Source organism: Dasypus novemcinctus, chromosome 18 (assembly GCF_030445035.2).
Source record: "Dasypus novemcinctus isolate mDasNov1 chromosome 18, mDasNov1.1.hap2, whole genome shotgun sequence".
NCBI classification, from domain to species: domain Eukaryota; kingdom Metazoa; phylum Chordata; class Mammalia; order Cingulata; family Dasypodidae; genus Dasypus; species Dasypus novemcinctus.
The window spans coordinates 71837222-71854257 of record NC_080690.1 but is presented as its reverse complement, the minus strand read 5'-3'; the positions used below and the strand labels follow the sequence as shown (position 1 = coordinate 71854257).

At 46.2% G+C, this 17036-nt stretch overlaps 1 protein-coding gene across 2 annotated transcripts; it reads left to right on the top strand.

The window, feature by feature from the left end:
* Positions 1-9559: 9559 nt before the first annotated feature.
* On the top strand, positions 9560-16147 carry LOC131274388 (uncharacterized). Of its 2 annotated transcripts, XM_058280702.2 has the most exons (5): positions 9561-11188; positions 11601-11878; positions 12368-12514; positions 15259-15390; positions 15939-16147. In XM_058280702.2, exons 1-5 carry the CDS (start codon positions 9855-9857, stop codon positions 16004-16006), a joined length of 1959 nt encoding a protein of 652 aa, XP_058136685.1. In that variant the 5' UTR covers positions 9561-9854; the 3' UTR covers positions 16007-16147. The 2 variants fall into 2 exon arrangements, with proteins under 2 accessions (XP_058136686.1, XP_058136685.1); XM_058280703.1 differs by lacking the exon at positions 12368-12514 and having other exon boundaries at positions 9560-11188.
* The last annotated feature ends 889 nt before the right edge of the window (positions 16148-17036 follow it).

Below are 17036 nucleotides of genomic sequence, written 5' to 3'. Positions count from 1 at the left end.
TGACAGATTCAATCTCTTTCAGTGTGACTGGTTTGGGAAGTGAATGTGGCTCAAGAGATTAGGCTCTTGTGTGCCATATGGGAGGTCCAGCATTCAATTTCTGGGGCCTCCTAATGAAGGCAAGCTGGCCCACACAGTAAGCTGGCCCACATGGAGTGCTGGCCCATGCAGGAATGCTAGCCCACGCAGGAGCACTGGTCTGAGCAGAGAGCTGGTGCAGCAAGATGACATATCAAAAAGAGACATAGAGGAGAGACAATAAGAGACACAGACAGGGAGCTGAAGTGGCACAAGAGATTGAGCACCTCTCTCCCACTCCAGAAGGTCCCACAATGGGCTTCCAGTGCCACCTAAAGAGAAGACAAGCAAACACAGAACAGAGAGAGCAGACAACGGGGGGGGTGGAATAAACAAATCTTTTTAAAAATGCGATTGGTTTGTTAAGTTCTTTTTATTTCTTGTAGCATCAGTGTAGGTTGTTTGTGAATTTCTAGGAATTTGTCCACTTCATCTAGGTTCTCTAATTTATTGGCATACAGTTTCTCATAATATCCTCTTATGATCCTTTTTATTTCTGTGGGATCAGTCGTAACTTCCCCCCTTTCATTTTGGAATGTATTTAATTGCATCTTCTCTTTTTTTTCTTAGTCTAGCTAGGGTTTGTCAATTTTATTAATCTCAAAGAAATGGTTTTTGGTTTTCTTGATTTTTTCTTGATTTTCTTGTTTTTTGTTCTCAATTTCATTTATTTCATTTATTTCTGCTCTAAAATTTTATTATTTCTTTCCTTCTGCTTGCTTTGGGATTGGTTTGCTGTTCTTTTTCTAGTTTCTCTAGTTGTTCAGTTAAATCTTTTGAGTTTAGCTATTTCTTCTTTTTTAATATAGGTATTTAGGGCTATAAATTTCCCTCTCAAGACTGCCTTTGTTGGATCCCCTAAGTTTTGATAAGTTGTATTCTCACTGTCATTTGTCTCAATATATGTACTGGTTTCCCTTGCAATTTCTTCTTTGACTATTTAGGAGTGTATTATTAGCCTTCACACATTTGCGAATTTACTTTTTTCCTATTATTGATTTCCATTCTCATTCCATTATGACCTGAGAAGGTGTTTTGTATAACTTCCATTTTTTGTATTTATTGAGAGCTGCATTGTGCCCTAACATGTGGTCTATCCTGGAGAAAGATCCATGGGCACTCGAAAAGAATATATAACCCACTTAGTTTGGATGCAGTGTCCTGTATATGCCTGTTATGTCTATTTCATTTATCATATTGTTCCAGTTCTGTTTCCTTGTTGATCTTCTGTCTAGTTGTTCTATCTAATTATATGGGTTTGGCATTAAAGTCTCCAATGACTATTGTAGAGACGTCTATTTCTCCCTTCAGTTTTGCCAGAGTTTGTCACATATATTTTGGAGTGTCCTGCTTAGGTGCATAGATATTCATGACTGTGATATCTTCCTGGTGGATTGTCCCTTTTAATAATATATAATGGCCTTCTGTCTCTCTTATGACTTTTTTGCATTTAAAGTCTATTTTGTCCAATATGTTTAGCTACCCTAGTTCTTTTTTGGTTACTATTTGTGTGGAGTATCTTTTTCCAACCTTTCACTTTTAGCCAGTTTGCATCCGTGGGCCTAAGGTGAGTTTCTTGTAAGAAGCATATGAATGACTCGTGTGTTTTTATCCATTCTGTCAGCCTGTATCTTTTGACTGGGGAGTTTAATCCATTCACATTCAATGATATCACCAGAAATGCATTATTTACTTTCACCATTTTATCCTTTGGTTTTCATATGTCATATCATATTTTTGTCTGTCTTTTTACTCTTTTGGCTACCTTTCTGCTATTCATTCTTTTATACTCCCCTCCAGGCTTATCTCTCCTGTCTTTTTCTTTCAGCTTCTGATGCTTCCTTCAATATTTCCTGCAAAGGTGGATTCTTTTTTCAAACTTTCTTAGTTTTTGTTTGTGAATATTTTAAACTCACCTTCATATCTGAAGAACAATTTTGCTGGATAAATAATTCTCAACTGGCAGTTTTTCTCTTTCAGTATCCTAATTGTATCGTACCACTGTCTTCTTACCTCCATGATTTCTGATGAGAAATCCACACTAAGTCTTACTGGACATCCCTTGTATGTGATGGTTTGCTTCTCCCTTGCTGCTCCGAGAATTTTCTTTTTATCTTTGACATTTGTTGAGTAGTATGTGTCTTGTAGTAGGTCTACTCAGATTTATTCTGATTGGGATACAATGCACTTCTTGGACACGTAAGTTCACTTTTTTCATGAGAGCTGGGAAATTTTCAGGTATTATTTCCTCCAATACTTCTTCTGCCCCTTTTCCCTTCTTCTGGAACTCCCATGACACATATGTTGTTGCATTTTGTGTAGTCATTCAACTCTGAGCACCCCCTCCTCAATTTTTTCCATTCTTTTCTATCTGCTCTTTTCTTTCTTCAATTTCAGCTATTCTGTCCAGTATCATTTATTCTTTCTTCTATCATTTCGAGTCTGTTGTTGTATGCCTCTAATTTTTTTTCTCCCCTATTATGTTTTTCATTCCCATGAGTTGTTACTTTTCTGTTGAAGATTTCAAATTCTTTGTGCTCGCTAATGTCTTTTAGATGTTTTTTTATCTCTTTAGCCATACTGTCTTTCAGCTCATTGATTTTGGAAATTTGTGCGTATCTCACTAATTGGTTCTCTCAAATCCTGCACCTCTTCTGGGGTTTTGATATATTCCTTTCTTGGGCCATGTCATCCATTTTCTTACCATGACTTGTAATTTTTTGCTGATGCTTAGGCATCTAAATAGGATGTCGTTTACTCAGATGCCCAATTTCTTTCACTTTTGTAGGGATTTAGTGGCGGGAGGCTGTTACCACTGTTCTTTGATTTTTGGCTCACCCTACACCATTAGGACTGTCCCTGCTAGTTGCTCAAAACTGGGTTCTGAGTCCAGTAATTGGCTGCAGACCTGCTTCCTAGGGCCTTGGGAAGGGAAGCTATAAAGGCCAGAAAAAGCCTCTCATTTTTAATTTTCCCATGTGCACTTCCTTGGTCTGCCAACAGGTGGCACTCCTTGATCGCACTCTCATTTCGATGCCTGGTCAGAGAGTGGTTTTTTTGTTTTTTTGTTTGTTTGTTTTTGTCTATAATACTCATTTGCAGTAAGGCTTTCAAGATAGATGAAGTTTTACAGCATTTGTATTTTAAGGATTTAGGGCAAATACTTTTTTTTCTACTTGATAAAAAGAAAATTAGTACTTAAAATGTTCAAAAATATACTGGTTTTTTTTACATAAATAAATTATATTGATTTTTAGAATTTAACAGCTGAAAAAATCCTTTTCGCTTCCACTGGAGGCAAAACTGAACAAAAATGGAGTGTGTTTGTTACAACACAGATTGCATCAATGTGACAGAGCTTCCTGCCTGGAGGCTAAGAGCCTTGTGATTCAGACTTTCTGAATCACAGTTTCACCAGCCCTCTCTGGCAGCCCCCTCCCTTTTCCCTTTTCCACTCTCCTCTGCATCCTCAATAATCGGTTCTGTTTAGTAGAAAAGGAGATTGGGAGGGTCTCACACCGTTAGCCCCTTGCCAGCTCCCAAGGCTAACAAGGGCATGGCCGCACCTGGCCTGGAAGGGCTCCTGGGACACAGCAGACCAGATCTGTGGGTCAGAAGCTGAGTCACCCGTGGGCTGTGTCCCTCTCTCCCGTTTCCTGGGGAGGTGGATCCTTGTGGGCCCCCTGCATATAGCCGCTGGCCTGAACCCTGAGAATTCCAAGGTGTCTACAGAGAAGGGTTGGATGCCAACAGTTGCAGCTGCAGCTTTTAACTCAGTTTTGCCATTGCAATTCTTTTCCTTTCATCGCTCTCTTCTGGGTGGTGCCCAGCCTTCCCCTGGTGTCCTAAACCCTAGATTTTTTTCCAAGCCATTTCTGCCTAACCTCTAGCTACTTTTCTAAGAGAGAAGAGAATCCCATATCTTTCTAGTCCACCATATTTCTGGAATTTCTGGCCAACTGGTTTTTCTACCAAGTCCACATTAATGGGACAAAACAGTTTCATCAACAAATGGTGCTGGGAGAAATGGATATCCATAACCAAAAGAATGAAAGAGGACCCGTATCAACTCAAAATAGATCAAAGATCTAAATATAAAAGCCAGGACCATAAAACTACTAGAAGAAAATGAAGGGAAACATCTTTAAAATTTTGTGGTAGGTGGGGTTTTCTTGGACCTTACACCCAAAGCATGAGCAACAAAAGAAAAAAAAGAGGGAAACGGACTTGGCCCAGTGGTTAGGGCGTCCGTCTGCCACACGGGAGGTCCGCGGTTCAAACCCCGGGCCTCCTTGACCCGTGTGGAGCTGGCCCATGCGCAGTGCTGATGAGCGCAAGGAGTGCCCTGCCACGCAGGGGTGTCCCCCGCGTAGGGGAGGTCCACGCGCAAGGAGTGCTCCCGTAAGGAGAGCCGCCCAGTGCGCGAAAGAAAGAGCAGCCTGCCCAGGAATGGCACCGCCCAATGGCACCGCCCACACTTCCTATGCCGCTGACGACAACAGAAGCAGACAAAGAAACAAGACAAGATGCAGCAAAATAGACACAGAGAACAGACAATGGGGGGGGGGGGGAATTAAATAAATAAATAAATAAAATCTTTTTTTAAAAAAAGAAAGAAAAAAAGAGATATGACTTCCTCAAAATTAAACACATTTCCACCTCAAAAGACTTTGTCAAAAGGATGAAAGGCAGCTGACTCAATGGAGGAAAATATTTGGAAATCATATATCCAATAAGGGTTTAATATCTATAATATATAAAGAGATGCTAAAACTCAACATTAAAATGATAAATGACTCAATTTAAAAATGGGCAAAATGGCGGCAGACTTGGCCCAGTGGTTAGGGCGTCCGTCTACCACATGGGAGGCCCGCAGTTCAAATCCTGGTCCTCCTTGACCCATGTGGAGCTGGCCCATGCCCAGTGCTGATGCGCGCAAGGAGTGCCGTGCCACGCAGGGGTGTCCCCCGCGTAGGGGAGCCCCACGCACAAGGAGTGTGCCCCATAAGGAGAGCCACCCAGCGCAAAACAAAGTGCAGCCTGCCCAGGAATGGTGCCGCACACACGGAGAGCTGACACAAGATGACACAACAAAAAGAAACACAGATTCCCGTGCCGCTGACAACAACAGAAGCGAACAAAGAAGACGCAGCAAATAGACACAGAGAACAGACAACTGGAGTGGGGGGCGGTGGGGTGGGGGGCGGAAGGGGAGAGAAATAAATAAATAAATCTTTTTTAAAAAATGGGCAAAAGACTTGAATAGGTATTTGTCCAAAGAATACAAATGGCAAAAAAAAAAAAAAAAAAAAAATGTTCAACATCACTAGTGATTAGGGAAATGCAAATCAAAGCTACAATGAGATATCATTTCACACCTATTAGAATGGCCATTATTAAAAAGACAGAAAACTTCAAGTGTTGGAGAGGATGTGGAGAGATAGGAAATGCTTATTCACTGTTGGTGAGAATATAGAATGGTACAGCCACTGTGGAGGACTGTTTGGCAGTTCCTAAAGAAACTGAATATAGATTTCCACATGACCCTGCAATACCATTACTGGGTATAAACCCAAAAGAACTGAGCAGTGACATGAACAGACATCTGTGCACTGATGTTCATAGCAGTGTTATTCAGAATTGTCAAATGATAAAAACAACCAGGTCCCCATCAACTGATGGATAAAGAAATTGCAGCATATACATATGACGGACTATTATGCAACTGTAAGAAGAAATGAAGTCATGAAGCTCATGACAACATGGATTAACCTGGAGGACATTACGTTGAGTGAAGCAAGTCAGACACGAAAGGACACATACTGTTTGATCATGCTATAATCTTCCAATATATTTATTATGTAAACTCATGGAATTAATAACTAGAATATAGGTCACTAGAAAATGGAATGAGGTTAAGAATGGAAAGCTGAGGGCTAATCAGTTCAAAATTGGTAAAAAGACTTGGTAAATCTGTGGAAATGAACAGAAAGTGAAAGCACAATACAATGTTTGTAACTAACAGTATTTATACATGGGTATGACAGTGGTTGAAAGGGAAAGTCTAAGGTCGTGTAGACTACAAAAAAGGAAAGCTAAAAACTGTAAATGGGACTGTCTAGCATAGTGAAAACTCATGTGAAATATGAATATGGGTAATATTACATATATGACTTTTTTTGTGTAATTCAAATATAAATATTTATACTGAAAGAAAGCAAGCTCGATAAATATTTGTTGAATTAACTATTTTTTTCTGCCAAAGTGAAAAACACTGCAATGACAATTTTTTGTTTTCCAGTTCCATTTTCACTATTCCCATAGGGTAATTTCTCAGAAATTCTAAGCCAAGTGGTATGCACCTGTAACAAAGGCCATTAATTATTCTTATTTTTGTCAGTAACTCCAGCACATGCTCAATTCTAGTACATGATTTACTTGTATACAAGGGAATCCAAAAATTAATTGATTTCATCTACAAAGGCAAAAATGCGATTTGTGTAAGAGAAAGAGGAGAGAAGAAGGAAACACTGCAGAAATATTTGGGAACAATGAATTTCATTTTCCTTTCCTTGGATATGCTGCCAATGAGCCATTAGCTAGCAAAAAGCCCAGGAAGGGTATTCTGCCCTGACAATTTGACTTGTTTATAGATTTGCAAGATGATCTTTGGATGTGTAGAGGTGATGCATAGATAACATGCTGTCTCTGTATTATGTCTATCATTTATCTACTCTGTGCCTCAGTTTCCCCATCTGAAACAGGAATAATAAAAACAATATTATTAGCACCTCCATCTCAGTTATGCCAGGCCCGCATCATTTTTTAAATGTTTTATTGAGATACAGTCACATACCATACAATTTATCTGTTGGAAACTGAGGCACAGTGGCCTCACAAGGAGAGACGTGCTGTCTCCATGGTTACGCTTGCAACCTAAGGAAAGCGGTAATTAAGAGTTCCCGGCAGGCAGCGGACTTGGCCCAGTGGTTAGGGCGTCCGTCTACCACATGGGAGGTCCGCGGTACAAACCCCGGGCCTCCTTGACCCCTGTGGAGCTGGCCCATGCGCAGTGCTGATGCGCGCAAGGAGTGCCCGGCCATGCAGGGGTGTCCCCCGTGTAGGGTGCCCCACGCGCAAGGAGTGCGCCCTGTAAGGAGAGCCGCCCAACGCTAAAGAAAGTGCAGCCTGCCCAAGAATGGCGCCACCCACACAAGAGAGCTGACACAACAAGCAAAAAGAGACACAGATTCCTGTGCCACTGACAACAACAGAAGCAGACAAAGAAGACACAGCAAATGGACACAGAGAACAGTCAACAGGGGTGGTGGGGAAAGGGGGGAGAAATAAATAAATAAATCTTTAAAAAAAAAAAAAAAAGAGTTCCCGGCAAATGGGATGAAGCTCTTAAAGGCTGGAAGAAAAGATGGGCTCATAACTTTTGTAGTGAACAGACACTTAGACTTTGTACCTTGAGATAAGATTTTTTAAAATTCCTTAGACTATGGGTAATGCTGATAGTTAATACCTATTGCTACTTGATGACACGTAGCTACATATTCCTGCTTGTTGGCACGTACACTGGGGTATATATAGAGCCCCTTGTAAACAATAAAGTTGTCTGAGGAGTTATTACTCACAGACCCCCTGATCCCAGCTCTCTCGTTCTTTTTCTCTCGCTCTTTCTCTTTGTTTCCTTTTCCCTTTTCTCTTTCTTTCATTCCCAATACCCTTCAGGTCCAAATCTCCAATATTTATCCAAAGTGTATAAACAATGGCTTTTAGTATAATCACAATATTGTTTGCCTCAAAAAATTTTAGAAAAATTTCATTACTCCAAATAGAAAAACTCCGCCCTCCTTAGCAGTTACCTCTCAATCCCTCTATCCTTCCCCAGCCCTACATGACCACTATTCTAATTCCATCTTTATAAATTCATTTATACTTACATTTTATATAAATGGAATCATATAATACAGAGTCCCAGCCCTAGCTCCCTCAGTGCTTAGGTTGGGTTCACGGAAGGCAGGCAATGTACCAACAATCACATGCAAATAGCAAGACCAGATGTGATAAATGCTGTGAGGATGGAAAATCTAAATGTCCAACAAGAGCAGATTGATTGAAGCATGCAACAGCCAAACAGTGGGTGGGCAAAGGCATGCGTACAGTAAAGACATTTTCCAGCTTCCCTTGAAGCTCAATGTGGCCATGTGACTATGTTCTGACCAATGGGATAGGAAGAGAAATGGTTCCTACTGTAAAAGGGAAGAGACATACCTTCCTTCCCACTTTCCCCTTTCCATTCTACTGGATGGAATGTGAACAGAGTGGAGAGCTACACAGACGATGTATGATGGAGAAAAATGATAGAAGGAGCCCAGGCCCTGGCATCAGGTCTTACATGTGAAGAAATAATTTTTTATAACTTAAACCATCGTTTTTAATTTGAAACCCCATTCTAGTAGTCAAACATCTCAGTCAATTTACAATGGAATACCGTATTTCAATGATGCTAACATACACTTTTTTCTCCCGCATTTTAACACCTCTGAAATTAGAGTGCATCACACAATCGATGGTATCTTAAAACTACCTTTAGCCATTTTTTAAGGCTTATCTATTTATTTATCATCCTCCCCCCTCCTCGTTGTTTGCGCTTGCTCTCTGTTCTCTGTGTCCATTCACTGTGTGCTCACCTTCTCTCTAGGAGGCACCAGAAACCAAACTTGGGACCCCCCCATTTTGGAGAGAGACACTTAATCCCTTGAGCCACCTCAGCGCCCTTTAGCCATTTTTTTAACTTTGTAACATACTGAGGAGAGCATCTTAGATTCTGTGAAATGTAATGCTATGGCACAGTTAAAATAGAATTATATGAATATTTATGTAATTAAAGACAAATAGAGATGTGTGGGTTTTTCCCAAAAGCTCATCACAAATGCCAAAGAAAGCAGAGGAGAGCTGTTTGGACAGTCTCCACTGCTGACCACAGGAAAGCCCCACATACTCCTCGGGCTCCCGGGCCTGCCCACCTCTCTCCTGCCTTTGATGAGCTGTAGCTGGGTCTGCCTCCCCTCCCCAGTTCCAGGTTTTGGAAGGCAAGAAGCAGGCCCAGATCTTCTCTGGGTCCCTGAGGTCTGAGGAAGAGGTGAAGGGAGACAGAGGCTGGGGAGAAAGAAAGGTAGAAAAGAGAGACATGGACCCTGAGAAGGGAATAAAAGGGCGACTCTAATTCAGAGAAGGCCCGGGAGGGGGGTGCGGTGAAGGGATGGGTGGCAGGAGGGAAGTAAAAATTCAGATCCCAGGCCTTCCAGAAACTGCTAGAAATGTCCTCAGAGATGCTGTTCACTCAGGCCTGCCCCCACCCTGACACTTTTCTGACCCAATCCTGACCCTGCCCAGAACCTACACTAAGTCCACCCTGACCCAAACACAGCCCCAAGTCACTCACACAGGGCTAGACTGAGGTTCAAGTCCATGGCCAGCGCCCCAACCTCCCGGAACCCTTCCAACTGCCACAGAACCTCTCTCCCTGCCCCCAGCTTCAGGCCAGACTGAACCCCCAAGACCTGCCTGCAGACAGAAAGGGAGCAAGAAACACAGAAGAAGGCACAGAGAGACCCAAATCCCAAAAGGGAGAGCCTGGACCCTGAATCCCCTCTGGAACGACAGACCAGCTTCTGGGGGCCCATGGAGGGGCCAGGCAGGAGAGGCTGAGGCAGTTGGCAGGCTGGTGAGTCTATCTGGAGACTGGCCCTGCCCGGCACCTCCACATGTCCCAGCAATCTGGCCACCAGGGAATCCAGCCCGGTTTGCTTCTAGCAGTTCCCAACAACCCCCAAGCCAGGGCTCAAGAGCCTCCACCAACTGACCACAGTCACCAGATGAGTCTCCAACTGCCTCTGCCCACTGACCGCAGCCGCCGGGTTAGTACCCAGGAGCCTCCGCCAACCGACCACAGCCGCCGGGTTAGTACCCAGGAGTCTCCGCCCACTGACCGCAGCCGCCGGGTTAGTACCCAGGAGTCTCCGCCCACTGACCGCAGCCGCCGGGTCAGTATACAAGAGCCTCTGCCCACTGACCACAGCCGCCGGGTCAGTATACAAGAGCCTCTGCCCACTGACCACAGCCGCCGGGTCAGTATCCAGGAGCCTCTGCCCACTGACCACAGCCGCCGGGTCAGTATCCAGGAGCCTCTGCCCACTGACCACAGCCGCCGGGTCAGTATCCAGGAGCCTCCGCCAACTGACCGCAGCCGCCGGGTCAGTATCCAGGAGCCTCCGCCAACTGACCGCAGAAGCTGGGTCAGTCTCCAGGAGCCTCTGCCAACTGACCGCAGCCGCCGGGTCAGTATCCAGGAGCCTCTGCCAACTGACCACAGCCGCCGGGTCAGTATCCAGGAGCCTCTGCCCACTGACCACAGCCGCCGGGTCAGTATCCAGGAGCCTCTGCCCACTGACCACAGCCGCCGGGTCAGTATCCAGGAGCCTCCACCCACTGACCGCAGCCGTCGGGTCAGTACCCAGGAGCCTCCACCAACTGACCGCAGAAGCTGGGTCAGTCTCCAGGAGCCTCCGCCCACTGTCCACAGTTGCCGAGCCAGTCTCCAGGGTCCTCTACCAACTATCTACAGTCGCCGGGCCAGTCTCCAGGAGCCTCTGCCAACTATCTACAGTCGCCGGGCCAGTATCCAGGAGCCTCCGCCCACTGAACACAGTCGCCGGGCCAGTACCCAAGGTGCTCCATCTACTTTCCAAACTCACCACTTCAGCATTCTAACCCCTCCATCAATCACTCACAGCCCGTTGGGTGACATCAAAACCTTGCCACCAGTTTCCTACAGTAGCCTCACTGGTAGCCAAGACCTTCAATCAGCAATCCAGAGTTTCCACTTAAGTACCCAGGACCCCCCATCACGGGCCCTGGCCAATGTCGATGTCTCCCCGTCAATTAACAACCCCAACATTAGTACCAAACCTGTGGATTCAATCATCTGGAGCTCCCAGGAGAGTCTGAAAGGCTCAGGGCTCAGCTCCCAGCGCATCGATAGTAACCAAGGCAGCGCCATCTCCAGCCACCAGTCAGGCAGCCCCATCAGTTACAGCCGGTAAGAGGCAGGGTCCAGGCAATAGGCCGAGTTCTGGGCTAGAATTCTGAGGGAACGGCAGCAGCCAAGGGCCAGGGCCTGGAAGCGTGGCCAAGGGCAACAGAGACTGGAGGGTGGACCTGGGTGGGCAGAGCATGGGGGCTAGACCTATGATTCAGCCTAGAGACTGAATATAGAGGTGGCAGGGCCTGGAGGTTGAATCTTGAGGCAAGGGAGCCTGGAGGCTGGACCTGGGGGACCAAGTCCTAAAAGCAGGATTTGGAGGATATGGGGCCTGGAGGATGAGTGTGGGGAAGAAAGACAGGGGCTGAAGGCTAGACTGAATGTGACAAGGCCTTGCGGCTGGACCTGGGGCGGCTGGGCTGGGCGGCTGGACCAGGTGCTGACACTGGTGGGGGGCGGTGTGCCGCAGGTCTCAGAGATCCCGTAGCTGCAACTATTCTCTGCTACCCATGGGCTGCTGGATGCTGCTTGAGGCCAAGAGGATCAGCCGCCTGCTGGGCCTGGTGCTGAGCCTGGCCGGCATGGTGGTCATCAGTCTCATCACTTTGGGCCAGCCCTGGATCCACTTCCACGTGCCACTGAAGCCTGCCGGGGACCCTGCTGGCCCCCAGTCCATCCTTATCACGACCACCTTCTTCTTGCGGTGCCCTGACATCACCTGCCTGTATGAGTACGACAAGAATGCTTGTAAGACCTGCCCCATCCTCACCTCTCCTTGTCTTTCTCCTCTCAGAGGATGGTTCCTGCCTGCCCTGGGATGGGTGTCCCTGCCCTAAGCACCATCAGTCCTTCAGAGCCCAGATGGTCCTAACTGCCCCAAGACTGTTCTCAGCACCCTGTGCTTGTCCTCAGCTACTTGAGACCCATCCACACAGCATTCCTAACCCTAGGACCTTACCCACTTTCCTGAGGCTTTTTCCTCCCAGGGAACTCATCCTCACTGGTTCCTCAATGCCCTTCCCACTTCTCACTGCCCAAGGCTTGTACTCACTGACCCATAGGTAAGTATCTGCCTCCATATCCCTTCTCTAGAGTCCAGTTTCCATTTTCTTAGAGCGGGGTGAGGACTTTTCATGGGAGGGATCCGAGAACATTCCCAGCCTCACTGGTTACCCTCCTCCCATGCTCAGTGCCTAAGGGCCAGTTTTGGTGTCCCTGATTCTCTTCCTTCTCCAGACTTGCTGGACTTTGCCTGGGCCTTCTTCCTCATTGCCAGCCTCACCAGCCTGTGCCTTTGCATCGCCCTCATAAACACCATCTTCTTTAGCAGTTCCACCTCGCCCATAATGGATTTCTCCTTTTTCGTCGCCAGCATCCTGACAGGCATGGCACTGAGATCCTTCCCTTGGGAACCAAAGCGAGGGGCACATCATACCCAGTCCCCATCATCATAACCTATTCCCACCCCCATCTCCATCCCCACGTCCCACCCCTAATCCCAACCCTAACTCCCTCCCAATCTCCATCCCATCCCAATAAAAAGTCTTAACCCCAACCCAACTGTATTAGTCAGCCAAAAGGGGTGCTGATGCAAAATACCAGAAACTGGTTGGTTTTTTATAAAGGGTATTTATTTGGGGTAGAAGCCCACAGTTACCAGGCAATAAAGCATAAGTTACTTCCCGCACCAAGTCTACTGCCATGTATTGGAGCGAGATGGCTGCCGACATCTGTGAGGGTTGAAGCTTCCTGTGTTCCTCTCTTCCCAGGGCTTGCTTCTCTTTCCTCACAACCAAGCTCCTCTGTGTGCTTACTTCCCAGGGCTCCAGCTGGAAGACTCCAGCATCAAAACTTTAACCCTGTCCTTTGTCATGTCTTTTATCTGTGAGTCCCCACCTACCAAGGGGCGGGGACTCACCCTACTGACGTGGCCCAATCAAAGCCCTAATCAGGTACAGACCAGTTTACAAACATAATCCAATATTTCTTTTTCAAATTCATCAGTAATATCAAACTGCTACACCAACCTTATCCCCAGGCCCAACACTAGCTTCAATTCCCATCTCAATGAATCTCAAATTCACCCCTATTCCATTCCCTGATGTCTATCCCCATTCCCACCTCATTCCAACTCTGTCTTCTAAGCTCCGAATGACCCCACCAACATCCCCAATGGCTTCACGAATCTCAGCCCCCACCTCAATCCCATGCCTAACCATTCTCAACACTAGTTTCAAATTCAACCCAACCCTACCACCTGTGAACCGCAACCTCAACCTCAATCTATCTCCAACCTCATTTTCTTCTCAATCCCTAATCACATCACTCACCACCATCTGTGAAACTCATTCTCAAATTTGACCCAACCATTCCCAATTCCATACTCTTCCCAATCTCCGATCCATCTCCACCCCCCACCCCTTCCCCAACTTAACTCATCTCTATCACCAACACCAGCCTCAGTCTCAACCCCCACCCTTCTTGCCCAACAAACTTCAATCTCTATCCAATATCATCCACAATGCCATCCCAAATACTGCCCCCCTCAACCCGCTCTGTGACTTTGTTCAAGTTTCTTACTCTTTCTGAGCCACACTGATGGGGCTAAGATTTCCTACCGTGCGGAGATGTAATAAGGACTGAACTGGAAAATGGCAGGACTTGATGGTGGCTATTCAACTTTGCCTTACCATGATAATTCTCCTGTCCCCACTCCCATAAGTCAGAATTTATATTCTGATGAAAATGGTTCCATTCTCTAGTTGCATACCAAATCACACTTTTTTTTAAGAACGATTTTAGCTGGAAATGAGGGATCTAGTGTTCCTGTCCCTTGCTGTGGTTGGCCACGACATTCAGTTGCATCTGGAGAAAGAGAGAAAGGCCAAACATAGAGAGCAGCAGTCAGCTTCCTGCGTGCTTGTTAGTAACTGGCATTTATCCAGTTTGTCGAACAGCTCTTCCTAATTATTTTAAAAATAAGGCACAAAGGGTAGAAAAACAGCTCAGTTTTATGATACTTAAAATAGGACACTTTTCTATTAAAAAACATTTTCTGCCCATTCTCCCTTTTTATTAAACAGAAAATATCTTCTAGACTATTTTTTCAATAACAAAAGAAAAACTTAGCACAAAGCCCACTATCTGGGGGGGAAAAAAGTATTTTACTTTAATTTAATGCATTTCTAACTAAAGTTAACATATGCTAGGGAAGCAGACTTGGCCCAATGGATAGGGCATCTACCTACCACATGGGAAGTCCACGGTTTAAACCCTGGGCCTCCTTGACCTGTGTGGAGCTGGCCCAAGCGCAGTGCTGATGTGTGCAAGGAGTGCTGTGCCACGCAGGAGTGTCTCCCACATAGGGGTGTCCCCTGCATAGGGGAGCCCCACGCACAAGGAGTGCACCCCATAAGGAGAGCTGCCCAGCGCGAAAGAAAGTACAGCCTGCCCAGGAATGGCACTGCACACACGGAGAGCTGACACAACAGGATGACACATAAAAAAGAAACAAAGATTCCTGGTGCCACTGATACGGATAGAAGTGGTCACAGAAGAACACACAGCAAATGGACACAGAGCAGACAACTGGGGGGCGAGGGGGAAGGGGAGAAAAATAAATAAAAAATAAATCTTGAAAAAAAAAAAACATATCCAGTATGACCGAGTTCCATGTCTACTGTTTCAGAGGCCGCAATTAAAGACCCAATAATGTGATGTCAGTCCCAAATCTTGAGGCCTCACTGTGTGCCAGGAATTGTGCCAATAACTCCTTACGAGAGTCTAAGGAGAGGGATCCTATGATTATGCCCATTTTATAGATGAGGGAACTGAGGCTCAGAGAGATTGAGGGTTGCTCCAAAGTGAGAAGCTGAAGTAGGATAAGCACCCAGTAGTTTTGGGCATTACCATTGGCTGGTGAAAGACCAGGACTCACATTTCCCATGTCCTCTAGCATGAATGATGTCAGGAACCCACTTTTCTGCCTGTGAGCAGAGGCACTGGGTCCAGGGGTGGAGGGGAGGTTAGGGAAAGTGGGGAGAGCAAGAGCCTGAGGGTCACACAACTGTGCAGGGATCCTCACACTTGATTCTCAACCTCCTAACACCTGTACTGTGCTCACACAGTGACCAGCATGATATTGGGTGTCCTGTTCTACCTGCTGCAAGCCCAGGAATTCCTGCAGGAAGACATGACCTACAGGCTGGGGATCAGCTTCTACCTGGCATGGATCGGCATCTTCTTCTTCCTGATTACTGGTCAGGGGCTGAGCTGGGGGCTGAAAATGCAGGATAGGGGTGGGGTTGGGTCCAGGGATGCAGATAGGGATGGGGTGGGATGGAGTTTGGGATGGGGATGCAGACAGGGTTAGGGAGGGGAAGGGATTAAGGTGGTAGAAGGGGCCAGGGAGATGGGGTTGGGGATGCCATTTGGGATATGGTAGGGCACGTGGATGGGTCTGGAGTTAGGTTTGGGGACAATGTAGGGGATGGGGTTGGGTGTGGGTCTAGAAATGGACTGGGGACAGTGTAGGGGATGAGGCTGGATTTGGGGCAATGTAGAGTTTGATTTGTATCTGAAGATAGGGTTAAGGAAAGTGTAGGAGAAGGGGTTGGGGTTAGGTTTAGGAATGGATTTGAGGATGGGGTGGGGACAGGGGATGGAGATATAATTGGGAATGAGCTAGGTGATGGGATTGGACACAGAGTAAGCGATGTGAATGGGTTTGGGGACAGGGCTGGGTTGGGGCTGGTGAACTGTGTCTCACCCCCCTCTGTTTTCTCTTTGCCCCCCCCCTCCCCCGCAGGTTTCTTTTCCTATCTGAACTACATGAATTTCTGGTCCATCCTGGCACTCCAGGCCATTTGGACTTAGGGGATAAGAATGACCCCCTCCTGGCCTGCTCCCAGGGCTCCCTGTCAAGAATCTGACAAACCTACTCTATAAACCCCAACCCAGATTCTTGTCCCTTTTCACCACCCAGTCTGGATTAATAATATTTTTAAGTAATCTGTACTTGTTGTCCAGCATATTCTTTTAACTCAGTGTCTGGGAAGGGTTCTGTTGACTAGCCATCCCCTCCCCACCCACCCCAGGGCCATCCATGGGGCCCTTTGGGTAGAGGGTTAGATGAAGGAGGGATTCAGGGGACAGGAACTCAAGGTCCAGAGGCCAGCAGAGGCTGGACCAATGGTCCCTGGCATACAGACAGTGCACAATCAGTGTTTATTGAACAGCTGGTTCTCCCCAAACCCTTCGGGGTTCACCCTTTATCTTGTAAATCCAATAATCCCCACACACACCTGAAGCCAAATTCTCCCTGTGCTCACACCTCATCTCCTGCCCTTACCAGCAGCTCCTACTACCAAAGCCCTCCTAACACAAAGCTGTTGGGTCTAACAAAATTTTGCAGATAATGTGGGGCTGAATCAACGAGGACTGACACTCAAGTAGACTGATATCTTTGCCTGTGTCCCCTGTAGGGCCTTGACCAGGGGTTCCCATCTATCTCCCCCCTCATATGATGGGTAAGCTGCCAAGTTTTGAATGTGCTCTGCCACTTCCTAGGTCTATGACCTATGGCAAGGCACTGAACCCACTTGAGTCTCAAGTTTCCTCATCTGTAAAATGGGGGTAATGATGGTAACTGAGTGTAACACAATGCCTAGCCCAGAATATGGGCTCTTTGCATTTATTACAATGACTCTTCCTTTTGCTTCCGGCAAAAGGCTCGCAAATTGATTCATTTAACAGATTGAGCTGCAACCATGTGCCAGACACTGGATCTATAGAGGTGATAAAAATCAAATACAAATCTTTGAGTTGTGGAGTTAGCATTTCTCTGTGGGGGACACAGAAAATAGGCCATAAACAGATAAGACAGTATGTTAAGGGACAGGTGCTA